Raw genomic sequence first — 25,503 nt, forward strand, 5'->3', positions numbered from 1 at the left:
CTGAATGGCATCTGTTCCCTCCACCGTATCGACTGCACCACTCAGCTTGGTGTCATCAGCAAACTTGCTGAGGGTGCACTCCATTCCCTCATCGATGTCATTAATAAAGATGTTAAAGAGCACCGGTCCCAAGACAGACCCTTGAGGGACGCCGCTCGTTACCGGCCTCCACCTGGACATAGAGCCATTGACCACCACCCTCTGTCTGCGGCCTTTCAACCAATTGCTTATCCATCTAGTTGTCCACCCATCAAATCCACCTCCCTCCAATTTGGAGATGAGGATGTGATGGGGGACCATGTCAAAGGCCTTGCTCAGGTCCAGGTAAATGACATCGGTCGCCTTCCCTTCATCCACCAACGCCGTCACTCCATCATAGAAGGCCACAAGATTAGTTAAGCATGACCTTCCCCTGGTGAAGCCATGCTGGCTGTCTCGGATCACATGCTTGTTCTTTATGTGATCAAGCATGTTGTCCAGGAGGATCTGTTCCATAATCTTCCCAGGCACAGAGGTGAGACTCACCGGCCTGTAGTTACCCGGGTCGTCCCTGCTCCCCTTCTTGTAAATGGGAGTGACGTGACCCTTCCTCCAATCATCCGGGACCTCACCTGACAGCCACGACTTCTCAAATATGATGGAGAGCGGCTCAGCAACCACCTCAGCCAGCTCCTTCAGGACCCTGGGATGCACGCACAGTATGTATGTACCAGGTTCACTGATCCCAGCACAGTCCCACTACCCCCCAGGCCTTTCCAGCAAAGCGTTGCCCTTCACCTTCCTGCCACCCCGGGCCTTTGTCCCCATTCCCAGTGGAGCAGCTCTGCCCCTTTAGCTGCTCACTGCTCTGCATCCCACCACCACCCTGCACTCTGCTCCCTGCTCTGCAGTGCTGCACTGCCTGCTCCATCAGCCCATCCCACACAGCAGCAGGTGCCTTTTCTTGCTCAGAGCTGTTGTACAGAGCCCAACTCCTGTTGGTGAAGGCTTTTTTTCTCTGCTGGGTGGTGCAGCCCAGCACTGCGCTCTGGGTTTGTCAAGGTGTGTACAAATATTTGATCCCTCGATGTGTTCCTGTAAATAGTGTAACTTATTTCGCTCTCATGATGTACGTTGGTTTGAATTGTTTCCCGATGGATGTGTTTGTTCCTCGCCTCTTTGTCTTCACAAATAAAGCGTTACTGAAAGGAAGAGACAAAGCAGTGCTGACTGTTATGGGGAAGAACAGAGCTGGGAGCCGCCCGTCCTGATGTGCATTCTGTCCTTCTGTGCCGTGGGTGCTGTGAGGAAGTGAGCACATGGGAACAGGGTCCTCAGGGACTGCAGGGATGTCCCCGTGGCTCTGGGATGTACCTGAGCAGCTGCCTGGGCTCAGTGAGCCAGCTCAGGGAGCAAAGTGCATTTTGGGGCACTCCACCCTACAAAAAGGTCCTTGAAAGCATCGCAAGGAGGCGACAAAGCTGGTAAGGGCTACGAGGTTCATCCTGTAGGAGAGGCTGAGGACCCCCGGCTCGTCCGAGCTGCAGGAGATGGGGCTGAGAATCCGTCCCGTTGCTCGTTGTGGCTTCCTAAGCAGGGGAATGGCACAGAGCTGCCCGTAACTGATGAAGGAAGCGGGGGAGGGCTGAGAAACGCGTCTTTGCCGTGGGGGTGGTCCAACGCAGGCACGGGCCCTTCTGGGGGGTGGTGGATGCCCCGAGCCCGTCACTGACCGAGTGGCGTTTGGACAATGCCCCGAATGTGGTGCTTAACTTCAGGGCAGCCCTGAAGCGCTCAGGACCCGCTCGGTCCCTTCCGGCTCCTCCATCCAATTTAATTGCCCCCGCATTTGTCCCATCCTGGGGGCGGCCCGTCTGCTGGAACCCCCGGCAGCGCTGCGGGGACAGCCGCCAGGTGGCAGCGCGGGCTGCGGTGCGGGGACGGCGGGCGGTGGGCGGTGTTGGCACCGGGGCCGTTTGCGGGATGTTGTGAGGTTCCTCCCTCCCTCCCAACTCCTTTCTGCCCCCCCCCGCCCCCGAGCCGCGCTGACTGCGCTGCAGTGCCCGCAGAGATGATGATGCTGGCACCGCGTTGTGCCCCACTCCGGGGTGATGGCGTCAGTGGGTCATACCTCGCACACTGGTTTGAAGGGAGCAGCAGGGAGAACCCGCTGGGCTCCCCCCTCATCCCAGCACCACACGTGCCAGGGGCAGCACCAGGCAGGTGGGTGCCAGGCTGGAGGCTTGGGCACATCCCAGGGCACAGATCCCCACTGCTTTCTTCTCTTGCTGCTGAAAGGAGCCAACCAGGATCAGGGACAGGACCTCAACTCTGACCAGCAGGAAAACTCAGGACAATGGAATGCTGTCTGCCAATCTTTTACCAGTTCAGCTGTGCTTTATGACTCATTATTGCAAAGACTCTTTTAGTAAAGTACCACCCTGGGGTATCCAACCAAAAAGAAAAGGTTTTTATTAAATTAAAGGGGTTTTTTTTTGTTTTTTTTTGTTTTTTGTTTTTTTAAACATACTATAATAACTACTATGCAGTTCAACTGTCAATCATCTCAGAAAGTTCACGAAGGAGATCATCCTCATCCTTCTCCAGGTCCAAGTCAATTTCTGCTACCATTTCCCCTCCTGAGATTTCCGAGATGAACTTTTCAGTGTCATCTTCTACAGCCTTGGTGAGCAGGCTGACCTCCGGCAGGGCTGGAGCAGCAGTCTGGGAAGAAGGAAGACAAAGTCAATGATTGCTCAGGAGATCCTTCCTCTGCAGTGCTTCTCCTTCAGCACTGCTGATCCTGAACCCAACACGGGGGCTAAGGGGCTCCTGAAGGATGTTAACAACCACGGGAAGTCTGCAGAGCACCTCAGGTCTTTTTAACAATGCAGCATTAATGGACAAATTCCTTCACACTACAGAGGAATCACAGGGCTGCAGAGCATTGTGCACACACTGTCATTCATCCAGCATCCTGCACACAGTGACTACTTTGAAAGGAAACCTGCAGAACATTTCAGTTCTCCACACTTTCTACAGGAGTTGTATCTCAGTATCAGCCTGACCAGGACAGCACTGACACTTCTTCCCCTCCTTACCAAAGCTGCTTTTTTAGCTGGAGGCTCCTCTTCTTCAGTGCTCGTTTAAATCAGCACAGTGCTAGAGCTGTTACATACCACATTCTATTTGAGCAACAGAAAGTCATTCCTGTTCCCCTACACAACATCCACCCACAGTCTGATTTCATTGAACACGAAGCCATCGTGACCTTTTTGTATCCAGTGCTCCCACGTTAACCTCACAAGTTGTACCTGGTGCCAGCAGGGTTACTGCCTCACTGCCAGATACAATCAGATCAATTCTGAGTTTGAGGAGTGCAAAGCTGTCTGGGAAAGCCATTGAAAGTACCAGGATTGTGAAACATGGCTGCAGCTCTTCACCAAAGGCAGGAAGATAGGAATGCACTCATGATGGTGGCACATGGTGAGCAGTGAGACATGAGAACATGTGAAGAAATTGTGTCACTGTGTCCATCTACAGAAGGGACTCACCTCTGCGGGTGCAGAGACAGCTTTGGGAGCAGCCCTGCTCCATTCCACAGTCTTTTCCTCTTTTCTTCCAGGTGCTTTAAAACAAGGAAAAAGAAAATCACTTGGTCAACAGCAAGCATAGAAAGAAACCTGAGTGCCAGCGTTTCCTCCATGTGCTTATTTCCTCACATTCAATAACAAAGAACACGAGAGAGGCGACATCTCGCAGTCCATACAGTATCCAAGCTCTTCCCTCCTTCACATGCTGTCTCTTCACGAAGCCTCTCTCACCTGCCCAATGAATAACTCACCCCCCTGACCTTTCTGACAGAGGTTGGCCCCCATGTTAAGGACTCAATCCATGCTTTACAAACACATTTACATATTAAAACAAGCAACACGCCAAAGATGAAGATAACCTTGGCGTCAACACACAGAACATGCCACACCAAAAACATGGCAGAAAGAAAGTACAGGAGAAACTGAATTACAAAACCTCACAGCGAATGAATTCTCCAGAATGAAGCAGGCAGACACCACGGATTCAATGGAAAAACACATGGATGGACATCCTGGCACTTCCTGCCTTTGCATTTGGTAAGAAACAGCCAAGGCAATTCTAAGCAAACTCCATTTGCTTGACAGGGGAAGCACTTCAGCAGAGCAGGCAGTGAAACACCTCGTTACCTGCTGGCTTTGCGATCTGCTGCATCCGCAGGGCTTTCTCCTGCTTGATTTCTTCCAAGCTTTTAATATGCATTTCTTCCAATCGCTTGATTTTACGCGGTGGCTCTTCCAGTTTCACGTTACCAGGCTCAGGTGGAGGGAAAATTCTCTTCTTCTTGCGCTTATCCTTAGATCTCTTCTCAGTAAGAACCTCTTCTACTTTTTGCTTCTCTTCTTCCAGTCGTCTCTTCTTCCAGATCTCCCCTGCTGGCTTGGCACCCTTCTCTGTCATCATCAAGAAAGGAGAAGCATAAGGATTACAAGAAATTACAACGAGAGCTCAAGTTTCCAGATTTGTCATAATATTACAGAATATACGTGTTCCCAACAACAACGCTCCTGAGAAAGAATAAGCAGAAAGCCTAGAGAATCTGTGCAGCAAACACCGATGACCATTTACCTCTCCTTGGTGCTCTGTCAACCTCGATCTTCTTCCCCAGCCTTTCTACGAGGCTGCGCTTCAGTGGAAGGCCACTGACATCAGCTACAGAGAGAAAACAACAACATTCCTAAGATAATTCCTTTGGAGAAAGATTTTTACAAGTCAACCACAAACTTTGGTTTCTCCAAGTGTATGTTCTCAAATTCACCTTTCAGCTGCTACACTTGTGTGCCACTTGGAGTCATCACAGACCCACGACACACTTTCCTCCCTCCTGATTCAGCAGTGCCCTCCCATTTACGTGGAGGCAGCCAAACAGCAGCTCACAAGCAGCCCTTACCTACAGAGGATTCCTGTTTTCCAGGTTTATCAGCAGTATTCAGTTGAATCACAGGCACCTCCCCTAAAACAAAGAAAAACAAAGTGCTTATTTGACAGAAACCAACAGAATTACTGTCTTGTGAGCCCATTTCCCACCCAAAACAAATACAACCAAAAGACTCCACTTTGACAGCCCTGACAAAAAATTATATTGCAACTGTAATGCACTCAGGGTAAGTCCCAATTGTAATTTCTCCATTCCACTTAGGAGCCACCAAATGGAAGCAACACAGCTCTGCAAACTGCCTCCTGCTCAGAAGCATGCAGAACAAACCCTGTCAGCTCTCCCCACAGCTAAGAGCACCATGGACCTGATGTCTGTCTGCTGCCCTCCTTTCAACCTTCTGGATATTAAAAGTAGGCTTTATCCCTTACTTTATCCCATCCATATGACATTAGATTCCTCTATCAGCAAATGTGGCTTTCACCACTGGTTGAAAAGATGCACATACAGGCACTTAAACTCCATGCTGTGGCCTCGTCTTGCTCTAATGATGTAAACAAAGGAGTTTACCTTCCTAATCTGAAAGGCACATGAAGTTACAAGGTAGGAACAAGATCATGGAAATAGCTGATTCCATTCAGCAACCCTATGTTCTGTTGTGTTTGTACAATGAATTGCTTTGGAGTTAATTGGCAAGTGCTTCTGATTAATCCTGGAATACCTTGTTTTGTATCAGCATCAGATTTTGGAGTGGAAATTATCTGCAATCCATGATGGTTTTCTTCAGCTGATTGCTGGACAGGTGTTTTTGTTTCTTCTCCCTCCTTAGAAAGCTGGTCTGTACAAGCAAAGAAAAAATCAGTCTCTTCAGTTATGCGGTAGGAATTCAATCAGATTATCCACTGCACAAAGATGGCAGGCAAGGCTGAAAACCCACACAGATAAATGCTGAGTCTCCACTTGCCCATCCAAATGGCTTCTCTGTGAACAAAGAAATCCCCCCCTACACAACATTCATCTCCCTGACACCCAGAAAAAGCTTAAATGCAGGAGAACAACCTGCAAGGCAAAGGCCACAGGAGCAGAGAGAAGCTGAGCATGCAAGATAAAACTGAGGTATCAGAAGTGCACAAAGTTCAGCTCTGAACCTATCTATCAGCTCACAAGTGAACGTTACCTGGCATTCTTTATGACACTATACCCACCTGTGAGTAATAGAGTTAATCTTTCGTACCTAAAAAAGACAAACTCACTTTGGCTTGGTGGAAAGAAAACCCCATTGAGGTAACGTCCCTTGGTGTGATGGAAGGCACAGTTGGATTTCTGGCAGCCTCCTGGCTGGTTCTCCCAGTAGCAGGAAATCATGCTGCGTTTTTTCTGAAGACAGAAAGGAAGAAGAGCTGATGGTAACGTGGACCTAAGATCTGCAAAGGGAGACTGAGCTCCAGATGGTGCCAGTGAGCAGACTGCCACAAAGCAGCACTCAAACACCACTCTGAAGAGTGCGCAGGCTGGGAGCACCAGGCTCACTGAGCTTTCCTAGCATTCTGTGGGTGAGGACACCAGTTTAGAAGGGGTTAAACTAACACACCTTGCAGAATGCTTGTCTGATTGATGTGGTTCTTTAGTATCTGTTGATAGAACACTGTTGGTATCAACTACAAGAATATTCTGCTATGATATACCAATGCCATTGAGCTCTCTTCTCTCTGCTTCCTCCCCTATTCTTAACCGTAGGAACCATCATCATTTCAAAGCAAATGAACCTAATCTGCAAAAGCACATTCAGCCCACCTAAAGAAATGAGAAGTGGGTTTGGTGATAAACTCTGAGGAGCCAACACTCACAGTGATCTCCATGTGCCTGAACCTGCAGACATTCCTGAAGCAGCGGCCCTCCTTCCACAGCGTGCAGATGGTTTCATTGCCCAAAGCGGCTTCACAGTGCCTGAAGGGACAGTTGTCTCCCTGTAACCCAATGGAAACCAAGAGAGGAAAATGAAATAGTACAGCCTGAGAACTGGCCATGCTTTGAGCTCATTTTTAGCGAGTTGCTCTATTGTACAATGCAATTAGTTATGAAGTTTGCTGAAGACCAGTAATACTTCTACTTATTCTACCCATTCCTCTTAACTTCAGAACTGAAAGAAAGAAAAAATGAAGGAAAAAACCCAAGCAGACCTTTTTACAAGTGGAATAGAAGTAGAAATAGCAATCATTTCCTTTAATCGACATGCTGGACGAGCGCACAGAAGCAGTTCTGGTCTCGGGGATCTCTGTGCAGCTCTTCCTGTGCTTCTCAAAGAGCTGGCTCGTGCTTCCTTGGACTGAAAGTCTTCTACAGTCTTGATAAGTGAAATCTTCTTTTGAAAAGGAACCCTAAGCAAAACACCAAAAAGCAGAAAAGAATGAGGAATGCCCACCCGTCTTCCCAGCTTTGTTCTCTTCATTCAATCAGTCTCTCAGGAGCAGTTGTTTCAAAACATTGCCCTCCTCAACACTGGTCAAACTCTAGTAACATCACCCTGACTCAGCACGGAGTCCCTGGGCTGCACGGCTGCAAGCCCTCCAATGGAGCCCCTCCTTCAACACCACGAGTGACAGCAGTGAGTAACCCCAACACATTTGTCTGACCGCTGCAGGTCTTCAAGCTCAACCACCTGGACAACCTCAGCAAATACAGTGATCTTCAAAGCTTTGCAGTTCACTTCTCTGTAGGCCGAACCAACACTGAATCCGTGAATTAATTAATTATAACAGGTTAGGAAGAATTTTCCTCCTCACTTTGCCTATGTCAAATTCTGTAAGTTGGAATTTCTGGTCTTCAAGGATTCTTCACCTTTGAAGAATCCACAAAAACCATCCTCCGTCTTTATTACCTGTACAGCAAAAGCATGCCAGTGTGTATCAATACACAAATCCACACACATGTGCCTGTATACTGTAACTCAGCACTGCATGGAGCTGCAGCACGATCTGCTCAGCCACAACAAGGGTTTGGGTTGGTTCATTTTTTTTTTTCTTTTCTGATGTAAAAATCAAATATTTTGATATTTTAGATTTGTTTTGTTGTTGTATTTTTTAAGGTACCAAATGCAGTAAAACCTGCAACCAGGACAGACAGAAGATCAAATTCAAGTGATTCAGAACTCTTTCATTAAAGTGCTGCACATTTCTGAGCTAAGCATTTCCGATAGTCAATAAAGGTTGGAACCTTTTACTCACACAGACACTAGTGAATTTTCGAGGAATTTTTTTTTTTTTTTTTTTAATTTTTTTTCAGGGAATTTCCCCAAATCTAAACTAAAGAGAGGAGAAGTCGGGTTCTCAAGTTAGTTGCTGGATTGGCTGCATGACAAAGGGAACGAAAACAGCACTTAAGGACAAAGTTCCCTTCCCTCCTCCAATACTGATAGAAATGCTGCCTTTTTACCTTTAGTATCTTCACAACGGATTGGCAGATTCCTACGTTCCTAAAGACCTCAATGCTGCTCAGCACAGACTCGGGGCACCAACTGTCACTGGACTCTGCACCGTGGAACACGCACACAGCTCAGCACTTCTGTTTCCTCACAATTGGAAGGGTTCTGGAATCGGGAGCATGAAGTGGACTAGAAATACCTCACATCCCTCTGCTCCTTACGAGCCCTTCCATTTTAAAACAAGATAACCCCAGACACATCTGTTAGCACAGCAGCCCAAATGCTAACCAGAACACACAGTGTGTAACGCTGAAAGTACCAGTTTAATGCCATGCCACAAACCCTATTTAATGGTGCAGGTGACCGCCCCTATCAGATACCCGTGACCTCCATGACTCCAGCCCTGGTGCACGCAAGCACCACCTGCCCAATACCCAACATCTACCCCCTCTTTATCATCTCCAGCCCCTGTAAAGGTTCCCCCACGTACTCCCTGTTACCCCAAAGGTGATTTGCACATTTAAGGCTATTCCGCAAATGAATCAATCATTAAACATATGCGAAAAACAATGAAACTGTCATAATAACATACCAAAGAGATGCAGCTGCAGTGACTACAAACCTGAAAGCACACAACAGCAATCTGCCTAAAAATTGTGAAATGCTGTATGGCAAACTTAGTCAACTTGTAGAGAACGGTGCATTCAAGTTCAAGATAACAGCACAGTACACAATGGAGTTACAACTTCTCCAAGTTCAATGTAACACTATTGTACAGAATCTTCGTGGCAATCCAGTTCTGTCCAGTGTGCATTATAATGTCACACTCCATAACCAAATAAGAAGACAAAAACATATTGGCTGTGCAGAATCGTTCTGAATGTCCACCACTGGGGGACTATCCAGGAACAAGGTCTCCCCCGCTCACGAACTATCAGTCCGGCATGAAGGCTGGATTCCCAGTTCGGACCTTCAGGCACATTGGGAGCAACGCTGTCTCATGTGCCGTTACCAGCAGCCGCTGCCCAGTGCTGACGTCAAATCACTGGCTGCACTGGAGACATTAACCAAGGAGTTGTTGACCAAAACCGGTGCTGAGATGTTCAGATCCTCACGGTGCACAGGATGGCTCGTCATTTGGTGCCGGCTTAACCCAACGCTCCGGCAGCCAGCAGGGCCCACTTGGGGTCCCGACACAGACGTGTTTCCTGCCCTTGACAAGGAGTGGCATAGGGTCTGGGAGCCATGGCCCTCCGTCGGGTCTGATCAGGACCTGACCTATTGGTGTCCATTCGGTCAGCTGATGGTCTCCCATCCGATTCTCTTACGCAGGAGGAGAGCGTGTGGGCACAGCTCAGGCCCCTTCAGCCCTCCCCCCTCTTTAAGCGCACAAAGACGCCCCTTCAAGGTCTGATGTGCACACTCCATAATATCCTGACAGGTGCTGCTGCCGGGAATGCTGAAGATATGCTTAATGCCCCAAGCTGTGCACCAGCGTCCAAAACATGCACTTCTATGTCCTGGGCCATTGTCAGTCTTTAACTCATGAGGTGCACCCATGACAGCGATGGCCATGCACAATGCTTTTATGTAATGCATGGCGGTCTGTCCAGATTGTGCCACAGCCCAGAGAAAACCACTGCATGTGTCAGTTGTGACATGCAAGTGATGGAAACACCCAAACTCTGGGAAGTCTGTGACATCCATCTGCCAAACCTCATTTGGTCTCAAACCTCTGGGGTTCACCCCTGCAGGAAACAGGTTAGCCATAACTCCCGCTCCTCCTTGGCCAATTCAGTTAACTTTCTAAGAGCACCAAGGGCGGGTAGCAGCTTCTGCGCCTCTTTGTCCCCCGCACAAGCTCACAGAGCTCCTTGCTGGCTTTCTCTAATGCTGACCGACTGACACAGTGAGAAGCTTCATCCGCCAGACCTCTCCGCATCATCCGCTTAATAAGCAGTTGAGGTCCTCATCACACACTCTGTGCCATCTCTTGTCAGCATGTCCTGTCCCATCCCTGGCTCTCCAGCAGGACTGTAATGCTGGGGTGAGCAACACTGGGCACTGTCAGTGTGTTTTTCTTGCAAGCATCTTCCAGGGCAACACGTGCAGGCGTTCCCCACTCCTGGCCGTATCTCTGCAGTGCTGGGTCCTGTGTGAGCAGAGCTCTCTGCCCCAGAAGCCAAGTCACTGCTGTGCAGAGCTCAGCCTCGGGCTGAATGTGCTCCTGAGATTGTCCCAGTGCAAGGACAACCTTCTCATTGCCCTTTAGGAGCACCTCTGGTGATGATGGGTGCTCTGCTCTCAGCAACCACTGGATACACGGCTCCAGGCGCGTGTGTGCTTTGTCACCTTGAGCTGTTTGCTCTGATCGCATCTCACCCTGGGGAGCCGGGATTTCCCTTTGGTCTCGGTGTCACTTCGAGACCAGTAGCAACACTAGGGGTCAGAGGAGAGCTGCTGAATGTGTGAGCACAGCTTCTAATTGAGAAGGAGGTCGCACTCGTGTGACTTCGAAACCCGAATTAATGAGCTTACCTTCACCCTCCTGACTAATGCAGACCTCATGCAGCCCTGGGCCTGCCCTTCTCCAGCCTCCTGCCTTGTTTTGCCTACTCATAGGAAAAGATTTAGCACAGCTCAGAGCCCCAGGCGGCGCTTGGAATGCCAGCAGGAAAGAGCTGCTGGTGTCCACATAGCTCAGGACTGCAGCAGTGGGGCTGCTGGACCTCAGTGTTCTGAACACTCTGATGTGGAAGTGATTGGCAGATGCTGTGGCCGGAGGGATGAGGTGCCTGCAGGGCGTCCCTTGGAAGAAGGTTTGGTGAGGATGGATCCTCTGAGCCAGCATCGGGCACAGGGTGCTGGGTGCAAATGCCAGTGCTGCCCTCTGTCATCCTTTTGGTTTTAAAAGGAGTACAGCTCCGTTTCCAAACGTTGCCAACCACAGGCTGGCTGGCAGCTTGAAGGAACTGCCATGAAATAGGTCTAATGAAACGTTCCTGGCAGAGCTTCAGGATGGAGAAATTGCAGTTTGTCCTCAACTGAGCTGGGGTCCAATGAGCTGAGTTTCCTGGCTCAGAGCAGAGGCCGTGAGCATCACGTCTCACAGTCTGTGTCACCTGGGCAGAGCCATTAGGCAGGGGCTGCTAGTGGGGAGATGCCAAGGTTTTCCATGAAGATGATTGCTCAGATATGCCTGAGTTCAGATGGAGGGGCCCATTGCCCTTCCAAACAGTGGAAGATGCTTGGGGGTGAGGCAGCTCGTGCTTTCCCATGCCTGTAGGACCTTACAGTGCTGTGCCTTTCCACATACCTACCCCACCTTCTTTCTTTCCCATGCAGGGGGCATCATTAATCCAGTGGGTGGCACCAAGAATGCCCGGACAGCCCCACTGCAGTGCGTCGCTGTGCCTGGATGCCACTGATGAACTGCTTTTCACTGCCTAAAAAGGCATATGTTGGACAGAACAGATGTGGGGGCTGCTGGCTTTTTATGCGCTAGTCTCATAGATCTCCCCAGGCTGGCGTGGGGAATTGTGGTGCATGGCAGGGATGGCTCCTTCTGGGCTGCTCCCCTGTCCCTGCCTTCTGATGTCCAGGTGCTGGAGCAGGCTGGCTCCATTGCCCTGGAGTGGAGCTGTGGGTGGTGGGAGGCAGTGCTTGGGAAGGAGTCGGTGCCTCCACGCCACGGATGAACTCCCCAGCCCAACTCTCTCAGGCACGTTCTTCTTCCTACAGACCGGAGCTGTAAGATGTGGAACTTGGTGACGGGTCAGGAAATTGCTTCCCTCAAGGGTCACCCAAATAATGTTGTTTCCATCAAGTACTGCAGCCACACGGGGTTGGTGTTCACCGTGTATCATGGTTTTGTAATTTTGTAATTTTGCTATCAGTATTCCACATCATAACATCATGTAAAGTATATATATGTTCCTATGCATTCATTCTATGCGGAAGTCTCCTCCAGAACCAGAGAATGATGACTGGCAGGGAATATGGAAAGGTTTAGGAAAAGTCTTAGAAGCATGGGGACCCTCAGTGTCATGGGATTTCACTCTTGAACACCTAAGGGACCCTAAGAAATTAAGTGAGTATTTGGGTCAGAGATCTAAGGAGGTAAACCTTATGTGGGGTTTGGCTTATGCATACCGTGCTTTGTATCATACTATTCTGGAGAGAGAGAGTTTCCGATCTGAGATTCAAGCCCAAATTAATTCTGATCAGTCACAGGAGGCATCAGTAGCAATATCAGTTGCCCCTGTGGAAGGCAAGAATTGGAAACGGGTGTCCATGTGTCTAGGAGAAGCACAGGGGGGGGCAGCAGAAGAACCAGGTGCTGGGCATGGAGCAGTACCGAAAAAAGCAAAGGCAAAAACCAAGAGGCATGAAGAAGAGACTGATGATGAGGAGGAAATCACCTATTGTCAGCCTCTGAAGCTGACTGAAATCCAAGGCTCAAGAAAGGAGTTCACATGGCGTCAAGATGAAGGTATCCTTGCTTGGTTGCTTCGCTGCTGGGACAACGGGGCCAACAGCTTGTCTCTAGATGGTAATGAAGCTCGCCAACTAGGAAGCATTGCCCAAGATGCAGGTATCGACAGAGGGATTAGCAGATGTTCGGATGGAGCTGCCACTCTCTGGTTGCGGCTGTTAGAAGCCGTGAGAGAAAGGTACTCCTATAAGGATGCTTGGAAGCCTAAATTTGATAGTTGGAATACAGTCCAAAAAGGTATTCAGCGCCTGAGGGAATTGGCCATGGCGAAAATGTTGTACAGCCCTGATCCAAGCGAACTTGACCCTGAGAGAGTGAGGGCCGATCCTGACATGTGGCAGAAAATCACAAGTACAGCACCAGAGAGAATTGCACAGTCATTGGTAACAGGTTCTAAAGGGTTCGAGGACAGATGGCCCCGAGTTGTTGAGCTGATTATAATGCTTCAAACCACCGATCAGCAGCTCCCTCAACTGCATGCCGCAGTTTCTGCCATCTCACGGCTAGAAGACCGAGTGGATGAAATGTGCAAGAAATTGTTTCCATCAACTAATCGTAATGATCCCGTAATAGTATCAGAAACAACTGATGAAGGTCAATCCTCGTACGGGCCACTAGGTCTAATGAAGGATCTGATCAAAGTATTCCAGTCCTACTCCTCACCTGCATCACCAAAAGTCTCAGCTGTTAAACGCACACGCTTCCCAGCTCGAGCAAAGAACAACAGTACGATTGCACCGCGTGTTTCCATGTGGCGCTACCTACGTGACCGTGGAGAAGACATGAGGAAGTGGCATGATCAGCCTACTTCTGCACTACGAGCACGGGTGAAAGAACTACTAGACATACCAACCACCAGTGGAGTTGCTCCAGTCATCACAGGTAACCAATAGAGGGGCCCTGCCCTCAGTCAGGGGAGGGAAAGGGATAATAGAGTTTATTGGACTGTGTGGATTCGATGGCCTGGCACATCAGAACCACAGGAATATAAGGCGCTGGTGGATACCGGTGCACAGTGCACCCTAATGCCCTCCAGTCATGAAGGGACAGAATCAATCCATATTTCTGGAGTGACTGGGGGCTCTCAAGAATTGACTGTGCTGGAGGCTGAAATAAGCCTCGCTGGCAAAGACTGGCAAAAACATCCTATTGTGACTGGCCCAGGGGCTCCATGTATACTGGGTATTGATTACCTCAGAAGGGGGCATTTCAAGGATCCTAAGGGGTATCGATGGGCCTTTGGGATAGCTGCTGTAGATATGGACAACATTAAGCAGCTGTCTGTTTTGCCTGGCCTGTCAGAGGACCCGTCTATTGTGGGGCTGCTATGAGTAAAAGAGCAGCAGGTACCGATTGCTACAAAGACAGTGCACAGACGGCAGTATCGCAGCAACAGGGATTCCTTGCTCCCCATTCATGATTTGATTCGCCAGTTGGAGAATCAGGGAGTGATCAGTAAAACTCACTCACCTTTTAACAGTCCCATATGGCCAGTGCGTAAAGCCAGTGGAGAATGGAGGCTGACAGTAGACTACCGTGGCCTGAATGAGGTCACACCCCCATTGAGCGCTGCTGTGCCGGACATGTTGGAACTCCAGTACGAGCTGGAGTCAAAAGCAGCCAAATGGTATGCCACCATTGACATTGCCAATGCCTTCTTCTCTATTCCTTTGGCTGCAGAATGTAAGCCACAGTTTGCCTTCACCTGGAGGGGCATTCAATATACTTGGAACCGTTTGCCCCAGGGGTGGAAACACAGCCCAACCATTTGCCATGGGTTGGTCCAAACTGTACTGGAACAGGGTGGTGCTCCTGAACACCTGCAGTACATTGATGACATTGTTGTGTGGGGTGATACAGCAGAAGAGGTTTTCACAAAAGGAGAGCAGATCATCCAAATTCTTCTACAAGCCGGCTTTGCTATTAAGTGAAGCAAAGTAAAAGGACCTGCCCAGGAAATTCAGTTCTTAGGTATAAAGTGGCAGGATGGACGTCGTCACATCCCAACAGATGTGATCGACAAAATCACTGCCATGTCTCCACCAACTAGCAAGAAAGAGACACAATCTTTCCTGGGTGCAGTAGGCTTTTGGAGGATGCACATTCCAAACTACAGCCTCATTGTAAGCCCCCTTTATCAGGTGATGCGGAAGAAGAACGATTTTGCATGGGGCCCTGAGCAGCAGCAGGCTTTTGAACAGATTAAACAAGAGATAGCCCGTGCTGTAGCCCTGGGGCCAGTACGGACTGGACAGGATGTAAAGAACATCCTCTATACTGCTGCTGGAGAGAAAGGCCCCACTTGGAGTTTGTGGCAAAGAGCCTCAGGAGAGACCCGAGGCTGACCCCTGGGATTCTGGAATCGATCATATAAGGGGTCTGAAGAGTGCTACACTCCAACTGAGAAGGAGATCTTAGCCGCGTATGAGGGGGTTCGGGCTGCTTCCGAAGTAGTCGGGACTGAAACACAGCTCCTTTTGGCACCTCGACTGCCAGTGCTGAACTGGATGTTCAAAGGACAGGTTCCCTCCACTCATGCTACTGATGTCACCTGGAGCAAGTGGATTACGCTGATTACACAGCGAGCACGAATGGGAAACCTCAATCGTCCAGGAATCCTAGAGGTAATCATGGAGTGGCCTGAAGATAAAAAGTTTGGAACATCACCAGCAGAAGAGGTATCACGTGCTAAAGAGGCCCCACCATACAACGAATTACCAGAAAATGAAAAGAAATATGCCCTATTCACAGACGGATCATGTCGCATTGTAGGGAAGCATCGCAAATGGAAAGCTGCTGTGTGGAGCCCCACACGACAGGTTGCAGAGGCCACTGAAGGTAAGGGAGAATCAAGTCAGTTTGCAGAGGTAAAAGCTGTCCAGCTGGCCTTAGATGTTGCGGAACGGGAGAGGTGGCCAATGCTGTATCTTTACACTGACTCATGGATGGTGGTAAATGCCTTATGGGGGTGGTTACAGCGGTAAGCCAGAAGGATGAAACCTCTCTGGGAGGAAGGGCGATGGCAAAAGTATAAATATGGGGAGGCGTGGCAGGTTGATTATATCACCTTGCCACGATCTCGCAGTGGTGTTATGTACTCACCATGGTAGAGGCAACCACTGGTTGGCTTGAAACATACGCAGTACCCCATGCTACTGCTCGAAACACCATATTAGGTCTTGAGAAACAAGTCCTGTGGCAACATGGTACCCCAGAAAGAATTGAATCTGATAATGGGACACATTTCAAAAATTCCCTTATAAATACTTGGGCCAAAGATCATGGCATTGAGTGGATTTATCATATTCCCTACCATGCACCAGCTTCTGGTAAAATTGAACGATATAATGGGTTGTTGAAAACTATGTTGAAAGCAATGGGTGGTGGAACATTTAAGCACTGGGAGAAGAATCTGGCAGAAGCCACTTGGTTGGTGAATACTAGAGGATCTGTCAATCGTGATGGTCCTAGTCAATCTAGCCCCCTACACACTGTAGAAGGAGATAAGGTCCCTGTTATACATGTAAAGAACATGTTGGGAAAAGCTGTTTGGGTCCTTCCAGCTTCTGGAAGGGGCAAACCTATCCGTGGAACTGTCTTTGCCCAGGGACCTGGGTGCACTTGGTGGGTAATGCAGAAGGATGGGGATGTTCAATGTGTGCCACAAGGGAATTTGATGCTGGGGGAGTGCAGTCAATAATTTTATGTATTTATATATATATGTTTGCATGTGTAGTGTATTTTAGTTATTATAGTTGTACATTTAGTTATGTTACATGCAATTCTACTGTTTAGCTATCATAATTTTACATACGTGTATATATATGTATATATATATTTACCATGATGTAATAATGTAGAATAAGGGGTGGAATGTCATGGTTTTGTAATTTTGTAATTTTGCTATCAGTATTCCACATCATAACATCATGTAAAGTATGGATACTTCTATTGAATGTGCAGTCCACAGAAGAAGACTACATATCCCAGAGAACAACAGGGGTAATAATAAGTCACGGGACCAGGACTCTATATAATCTCGTTCCCAGGCTGGAGTGCCCTTCTTCTTCTCTTGAACTTCTTGGGGAGTGGGAAGCGTTCCAGCCGTGTCGCCTAGAGTTCACAGTAGGCCTCTCGGTTTTCGGAGACTCTCTCTCTCTGTTTCGTTCGATTTGTTAGCCTCAATTATATTATATTGTGTTATCTTGTATTTCGATATTTAGTAAAATAAGTTTTTCCTCCTTAGATTGTCGCTGTTTTATCCCACTCCCTTTTTCCCCCTCCTTTCCGGGCCCCAGGGTGGGGGCCCACGGGTTGGCTTCCCCTGTCATGGGCATAGGTAAATCTAAGTAACCCGTGATAGGGACATGGGGGGTTATTTGGGGGGGATGGGGGGTTATAGGGGGTTATTGGGGGGGATGTGGGGGTTATGGGGGGTTATAGGGGGTTATAGGGGGCTTATGGGGGGGATGGGGGGTTATTAGGGGGCTATTGGGGGGAAAGGGGTGGGATGGGGCGTTATAGGGGGTTATGGGGGGGTTATGGGTGGGATGGGGGCTTATAGGGGGTTTATGGGGGGGATGGGGGGGTTATAGGGGGTTTATGGTGGGAGATGGGGGGTTATGGGGGTTATTGTGGGGTATGGAGGTTTATGGGGGGTTATAGGGGGTTTATGGGGGGAATGGGGGGTTATAGGGGGTTTATGGTGGGAGATGGGGGGTTATGGGGGTTATTGTGGGGTATGGAGGGTTATGGGGGGGTTATAGGGGGTTTATGGGGGGGCTATAGGAGGTTATTGGGGGGTGTGGGGGGGAATGGGGGGGTTATAGAGGGTTATTGGGGGGGATAGGGGGGATGGGGGGTTATAGGGGGTTATTGGGTGTGTGGGGGGAAGGGGGGTTATAGGGGGTTATGGGGGTGTTATGGGGGGATGGGGGGTCATGGAGGGGGATGGGGGGGTTATAGGGGTTATAGGGGGTTATTGGGGGGATGTGGGGGTTATGGGGGGGATGGGGGGTCATAGGGGGTTATAGAGGGTTTATGGGGGGGATGGGGGGTTACTAGGGGGGTTATTGGGGGGAATGGGGGGGATGGGGGGTTATAGGGAGTCATTGGGGGTTTATGGGGGGGATGAGGGGGTTATTGGGGATTATAGGGGGTTTATGGGGGACGATGGGGGGTCATTAGTGGGATATGGGGGGGAGATGGGGGTTATGGGTGGGATGGGGGGACATGGGTGGCTTATGGGGGGGGATGGGGCTGTTATAGGGTCCATGGGGGTCATGGGTGGGTTATGGGGGGGGATGGGGGGGTTATGGGGGTTATGGCGGGACATGGGTGGGTTATGGGGGGGTTATCGGGGGGTTATAGGGTCGATGGGGGACACGGCTGGGACATGGGGGGAGATGCGTGGGTTATGGGGGGTGACATGGGGGTATGAGGGTTAATGGGTGGGTTATGGGGGGATGGGAGTCATGGGGAGGGGATGGGGGGGATAGGGGGACGGGAGGGGTAATGCGGGGGAGTTGGGGGTGGTCATGGGTTGGTATGGGGGGGTATGGGGTCTATGGGGGGACATGGGTGGGGTAATCCACTGTTAACTGAGAAAGCCGCTTGGCATTCTGATCTGCTCATCATCATGGGAATCTTGCTACCCTTGTGGAGATGTCTTACTTTTGAACTCAGTCCTGTCCTGTTTCTGTCTAGTTCTTCGTAAATACTGATGCATCAGGAAGGAGAAATACTAGGGATTACTAGGAAGAACAATAGAACAGCAGGCATCATTTTGTCATTGCGTAAATACCTGGTATGCCTTGAATTTCAGAGGGTTGCAGTAGGAAAATTCACAATGAGCAGAAGTTAGAATAACAAGAGGTATGAAATGTTATATGTCAAGGAAAACCTGAATAGACAAAGGCTTCTCAGTGTGGAAAAGGCACAGCTGTAGAGTCAGCTGATTGATGAAATGGTACAATGAGGTGGGAGAATACCACGAGAATTTGGCATTTAAGTGATAGAGCTCTACAGTTAAATTTAAGCAATAAAAACAAAACTAAGTCTTCACTTTCTAGGTTTGCATCAGAGGATTTTAACAATTGGTAACTTGTTTTTTATTACAGTGCTGTCATTGGTGAGATCGATGAAGAGACAGATTCAGCTCTTGACTTAGGGAATATTCGAGCAGAACCCTTAAGTTCAGTTGTGCATTGAAAAGAAGAGAATGCACAAGGACTTTGTAAATCTTTGGTTGTACAGACCTATTTAACAATGTTCAACAGTTTTTAGAAATTGTACGTAACTTGTCTAGTCACCAGTTGTTTTTTTTTTTTATTATGAATATGTTGTAGTTTCGCTTGTAAATTAAAGTTTCTACATTTTACTAAGTATGTTTTTGTTGGATTTACTTTAGACATTTCATGCTGTGTAATTTCACTATGAATAATGGGAAACTCAAGCAATATCAGGACAGGGGGCTCTGGTATAGAGTTCAAAGAAGGTAATGCATCTCTATTCACAGGCTGACAAAGATGTAGGTGCTAGAGCATTCTTGGAGAAGCTGAGAAAGGTGATTTCAGACTCTTTCAGAAAAGACTGCTGACAAAAACTGGCAGCACAAAGCCCCATTAGGTTGATAGGCTGTGCATTGTTGAACTGACTCTTCTTCAATAAGGTAGGCAAAGGATGGTCTGCTCACGGGTCTGGTTAGAATTTCAGACTGCAATTCAGTGCTGCCAGGAGGGAGACTACTCAGAAGCAAAGTTCTGTGTGACAGCTTAAACTGTCAGCTGTGAAGTTTGGTTACCTACACATGTAGACAGCAGCAATGTTAAGATTATTTTTTACTTTTGGATTGCATTCAAATTTTCTGTTTCAACAGCAGATTTTATTTCAGTTTTGATGCCATTGGTTTTGGTCTGGATTTGACCAAAGACTGTGCTGGTTACACTGGTGAAGAAATCGGAGAGAGAAGAACTGGTAACAAAGGGGTTCTTTAAATCAAACAGAAGGCCCACTACCCTTCTAAAAACTACAAAGGTGAAATCATAGCCTAATAAAGTTACACTCTACAGTGGATTGTTAGGTCTTAATTAGAGCTTAATTTTGAGAGAAGTTTCATTCTCAGATGTTGGAAGAAGTCTGGGAGAGGAAAAAGGGAACCACAAGCCGTTATTGTTTTGGACAGGGCTGTGCCAGTTGCTGTGTGCCATTTGGCTGGCTGCTAAGATTCCTGTGGTTTCCCACTCTGTACGGATGTAGAAAAGAAAGTGTTTTCTAGGAGATAAGTGGTAATTTCTGCAAAAGAAGTCCTTTCTCTCACTGAAGGAAAGAAAAAAGTACTCAACAAAGAAGAACAATTCTCAGGCTTGAAGGTACTCTCAGTACGGACTGCTGGTCTTAAGACTGACAGATGGTTCCTCAGTACATGGAGAGTCCTACTGAAATACATATAAGGTGTCAGTTCACAGTGTTCTTGAAAAGCGGCTTTTCCTGCCAAGAGCCAAAATCGAGTATGATAAATAACAAGAAACTGAGTAAAATTCAATGTGTCCTTGCAAATTAGCAAACTGATTTTACAAAAATGAGCAGGGAAGAGAAAGATGATGTTGAGGACAAAAGGAAGTAACACTGAATTGGAGGTAATCGTCATAATCCACTACGTTTCCTGTGTTGCCTGATGTTGGTCGCTTCCTCCTTTTGTTTATTTAAAAGACATCTTGGAGTTAAGGGACAAATCTTGGCTAACACTGGAAAAGGATGTCTCCAGTGAAAGGACTGAGCTGGCTTATAAAAAGATGTGTTGAATTCATTTGGTGTGCTTGAAGCAAAACAAAAGCCATCTTTGTAGTCAAAGAGCAAGTTCCTTAATTGCAATCCGTGTGCAGAGCCTCCGTGTCCACACGTCTGCAAAATTCTTCAAACATTAGTTGGTCAACCCATAGGTTGAAGGAATGTGATTCTGTTTTGAGGACTTAGTCTGATAAGGGAGGCTTTCTGTCCAGCTCATCCCTTGCTATCAGCTACAGCCTGTTATCCTTAGGCCTTGGACTTGGTGAGTATCAAACATGCTGAGCTAGATCTGGAGACTCATCAGGTAGTGTGATGTATCTAGTACGATTCCATCAGTATACTACCTTCCCAACAAACATACCAGTTCTGTATGTGTGAATAGATGCTTTTCCACCTATTAGCTTCCGATGGGTGAAGCTGTGCTCCACTGAGAATTTTACTCTGCAGGTAAAATGATCCTAAATACCTGGCTGGTGTTCTCAATGCCTTGCTGAGAGGTGATTTAGTTGATTCCATGGCTGACAGTTCATGGCTTGGTATTTGGTCATGTTCCTTTAGGAACTGAATGACCTTGAAGGCACTTCTCAGCACAATGAAAGCCTCTCAGAAGAGACTCAAACTCCAAATGGGAGTAATGCCACTGTAACTACATGGTTTATGCTTGCAAGGTTTATTTGGTCTATAGTATTTGTGAACACATCTGCCTCTTTCGCATCCTTCAGGCTGTGGGTTTAAGGAGTGACAGTGACAACCAAAGGAAGTGTGAGCCATGGAGCCAGACATAGCAGCTCTGCCTTCATGTCTGGCAGCACTGTATGCAACTTGGCTAATTTTTAGTAATTGTATTTTCATTCCTACCTTCCAGCTGTGTGTTCTGCTTAGTGATTAGAACCATGAAAGTCCATGAGTTTTCTTTGAGTGGAAGAGGGTTCTTCAGTCTCAGTTGCTGTCCAGTCAATGAGGGGAAACTTGTACCAGGTTTAGTTTAACTACATGTGGCAGAAGGTAATGAGTCAGGTGTTTGCCTTGAAAATCCCACACTTGCCTCTAATACTCTTTTAAGGATTTATTTATTTATTTATTTATTTATTTACAGTAATTTTTACAGCAATTACAGAAACTGTGACATTTCTTCCAGTAGTAGAATCTTCCCTGAAGAAAATAAAAGCTCTGCTGACGAAGGTAGAAATCAAAGGTGAAAACAATAGCAGTCAGACTCCTGCCAAGAGCCACTTGCCTGCACTGTGATCCTGACCTTATCCAGGCAGTAATATCTTCCTTCCTGGACCTTGCAGCACGTTCCAGGAACTCAGGGACTTGTGCTGAACAATGTGTTGCTGCTGTTAGTCTGACATCAGTAACGCTGGCCCTGAATGGGTGCCAAGAAATGTCACTCCACAATGAACTCCTCCACTTGCACTGTTATATAAACGGTGTTGGTTTCTCCTGGGGACACGAGGGCAGGAGGAGGGCAGTCCCTGTACGATTTTTGTTCTCTGAAACATCAGTAGTGGTTGTTCCCCACACCTCATTGTCATCATTGTGTCATGGTTTTGTAATTTTGTAATTTTGCTATCAGTATTCCACATCATAACATCATGTAAAGTATGGATACTTCTATTGAATGTGCAGTCCACAGAAGAAGACTACATATCCCAGAGAAAAACAGGGATAACGAGAAGTCACGGGACCAGGACGCTGTATAATCTTGTTCCCAGGCTGGAGTGCCCTCCTCCTTCTCTCGGACTTCTCGGAGAGTGGGAAGCGTTCCAGCCGTGTCGCATAGAGTTCACAGTAGGCCTCTCTGTTTTCGGGGACTCTCTCTCTCTCTGTTTGTTCGATTTGTTAGCCTCAATTATATTATATTGTGTTATCTTGTATTTCGATATCATATCCGCAGGCACCGAACCCCAAGGGGCCGCACACGCTCTGCCTCACTGCTCCGGCAGCCCAACTCTAACTCGGTCCGGTCCCGGGCTCGGCGCAGCTGCTAGTCCGATGGCAATGGAAATTATAATAATTGATCACAGTCCGTTACAGATTTCTTTGTTCTTTCTCCACACCCACTGCTGCATTTGACTAGTCTTTAAAAAATCTGTCATGGGTTACTTAGATTTACCTATGCCCGTGACAGGGGAAGGCACCCCGTGGGCCCCCCCTGGGGCCCAGAAAGGAGGGGGAAAAAGGGGAATGGGATAAAAACAGCGGCAATCTAAGGAGGAAAAACTTATTTTACTAAATATGATATCGAAATACAAGACTCCTCACAAATTGAGGATTTCCCCTGCAGTTTCCTTAAATGACAGCATTCCCTGTCCCTTCTCTATCACAAGGAACTATCCACTCCCTGCACTGAATCTAGTTTAAAGTGCTGGTAATCAATCCAACCAGCTTGCTCCCCAGCATGCTTTTGCCGCACCTGCTCTGTCACATTCTGTCTGATGTCCACATACCTGGTCTCTCAAAGGCCTGCCCAAGATCACAGTAACCAAAACCTTGATCTGACACCATTACCTGAGCCAGTAATTTACCTGGCCCATTCTCCCCCTTCATTTCTCAGCCCCCAGTCAGCAGTACAGAGAAGACTACTTGTGTTCCTGCTCCCTTTAACATCTTCCCAAGGGATTCAAAGTCCCTTTTAATGTTCTGTAATTTCCTTTTTGCAGCCTCCTGGGACCCTACTTGAATGAGACCTTGAGTGGGTAGTAGCCTTCTATTTTATCAGAGGCAGTAGAGTCTTCTTAACATCTGTGACATGTGCCCCCAGATAACAGCAAACTGCTCTGGAGAGGTTATTTTTGGTGACAAATTCGAGGCCTCAGTGCCTCCCAGCAAGGAGTCCCAATTACCAAGGCTCGTCAGCTGTTTTTGGTGGCACTAGTTTTAATAGGACTCCTTGGTTGGCCCTGCCCTGCATGCTTGTTGTATGCAGTGGAAGCAGGGACAGGTAGCTGGGAAGGGGCCAGGGATGCCGTCTGGACATGCATGGGATCAGGAAGGCTGAGGCACAGATGGAACTGAACTTGGCGAGGGATGTAAAAATAACCAGAAGGGAGCCTACAGGTGCACTGGGCAGAAGTGACAGACCTGGGAGAGTGCACTCCCTCTGATAAATGAGGAGGGAGAACTGGCTTTAACCAACATGGAGAAGCGCAAGGTACTCTATGAGTGCTTTGCTGTCTGGATTCTGCTGGAGATATTCTTCCACCTGGCTCCTGGCTTGTACCAGCTGGAGAGAGCACAAAGGGCCACCAGAAGTTATCTCATAAAGGAATGTCCAACCTGCAGAAAAGGCTCCAAAGATCCCCCTCCCAAGCATGGCCAGGTTTACAACAGAGACTTTACCCTTGGCTTCCTGTTAATGAATCACCACCGAAGACCTGAAAGTGGTTCAGCACACCCATTAAAATCACAACCCTCCACACTTGTTTCAAGCATATACCCCTTAATTTCTATGATGACAAACCTTATGACATATAGTAGCTGTTTGCCCCACTGTTTCAAGTACCCAGGAGGAAAAGAACACAACATGCTGGCCACTTGTCTGATCTCAGGGCAGACTGAAGGCACCAGAAGGAGAGATGGAAGTGAGCAGAGGAGGACTGTAGCAAGTCATAGAGGCAAGGAATGAGGTGGAAAGCAAGTCAAGAAGGCCAACAGAATAAAACAAAGATGTACCAGATATGAAAGTTTATTAAATACCAAGTTGGAACATAAATATCTGGAATTAAATATAGCATATTAGTGTCACAAAATACATTCATATAAAAAGGTGCAGTACCAATTGGACAGAAGGTTGAAACATTAATTTTCCTTCTTACCACTATGAACCGCTTCAGGTTCATCATGTGTTCATCTACCAACTGTGAATGTCTTAAGATGAGTCAAATTCTAATGCAAAATCCAACAAGGATATCAAGTCAGAAATATCAAAAAGGTCACATTAAAGCTTTCTTGGCACTGCTACACACGCACAGTATTTTTAAACCCTAGGTGCGTGAAAGTGACAGCAATGTAAAGTGCATTCTTCTCCAGCTTAATCACTGCTAAAACTTCCACTTAACCAGCAGAAATATTCACAGCATCAGGACGGAAACAGCTGGCAGGAATCCAATCAAAATCTCCTATGCGTTAAAATAACACTGGAGACTCTACCACAAACAGTGGAAGGGTTAACTAGAACCAAAGGAATGCTTCTGGTAAAACCTTTAACAAAAAACATGGAGCAAAATAATGTGTCAAAAACATTTTGACAGTTCCGTCAAGTTCAAGAACCAACCTTACTCAGTCTGACAGTAATTAAAAATAGATATGGTTCTTATCCTGAGTGCAAAATAAACTGACTACCCCTCGGTGACCAACAGGTAAGTGCAGAGTGTCAACCTATTTAATATATTTAAAATTTATATTCAAACCGCAGTAAAGATGTTTCCACACTAAGCTGCAGGATGGGAAGTCACAGACCTCCTATGTAAACAAATGATCTCCAGTACTTTTCCCTTTACATTTTAAATAAAAATATATTTAGATCAGGTAATTTTGGTTTAAAACATCCCGGTACTCCTGTACCGCTCTGCAAAGGGGATCCTGGTCAACATTGAGATTTTTTGAAGATCCATAAGTAGATTTCATTGGAGAAGCTCTAGCAGTTTCAAGCTCAGCGGTGGCTGGAAAGAAAAGAAACAAGATTGACGATGTTACTTTTACAGTAGATTGAGTCAAATCAGTCACTGTAAAAACATTACTGATAACTGATCAGGCTACGCTCTACAGAGATATTTAAAAACTTCCAAGGAAAACACAAATCAAAAAGGAAGGCATAAAGGAAGAAACATTTTTTCACATTCAATGATC

General features: G+C 47.5%; 1 protein-coding gene and 1 pseudogene across 2 annotated transcripts in view; both read right to left on the reverse strand.

Annotated features, from left to right (window-relative positions):
* Nucleotides 1-2,082: 2,082 nt before the first annotated feature.
* LOC146757056 (zinc finger CCCH domain-containing protein 11A-like) lies at nucleotides 2,083-24,497 on the reverse strand. Its single transcript, XM_085523313.1, has 4 exons — nucleotides 24,471-24,497; nucleotides 23,932-24,004; nucleotides 3,534-3,607; nucleotides 2,083-2,703 (listed from the first exon to the last, which is right to left on the reverse strand). Exons 1-4 carry the CDS (start codon nucleotides 24,495-24,497, stop codon nucleotides 2,530-2,532), a joined length of 348 nt encoding a protein of 115 aa, XP_085379439.1. The 3' UTR covers nucleotides 2,083-2,529.
* Nucleotides 24,325-25,503, reverse strand: part of LOC146757057 (uncharacterized) — a 40,349-nt pseudogene continuing 39,170 nt past the window's right edge. The window contains exon 33 of the transcript XR_014936945.1: nucleotides 24,325-25,316. The product of XR_014936945.1 is annotated as an uncharacterized LOC146757057 (transcript). The remainder of the gene's footprint in view (nucleotides 25,317-25,503) is intronic.

This window comes from Coturnix japonica, chromosome 24, assembly GCF_054131305.1.
Source record: "Coturnix japonica strain WE chromosome 24, WE-NBRP24, whole genome shotgun sequence".
NCBI lineage: Eukaryota > Metazoa > Chordata > Aves > Galliformes > Phasianidae > Coturnix > Coturnix japonica.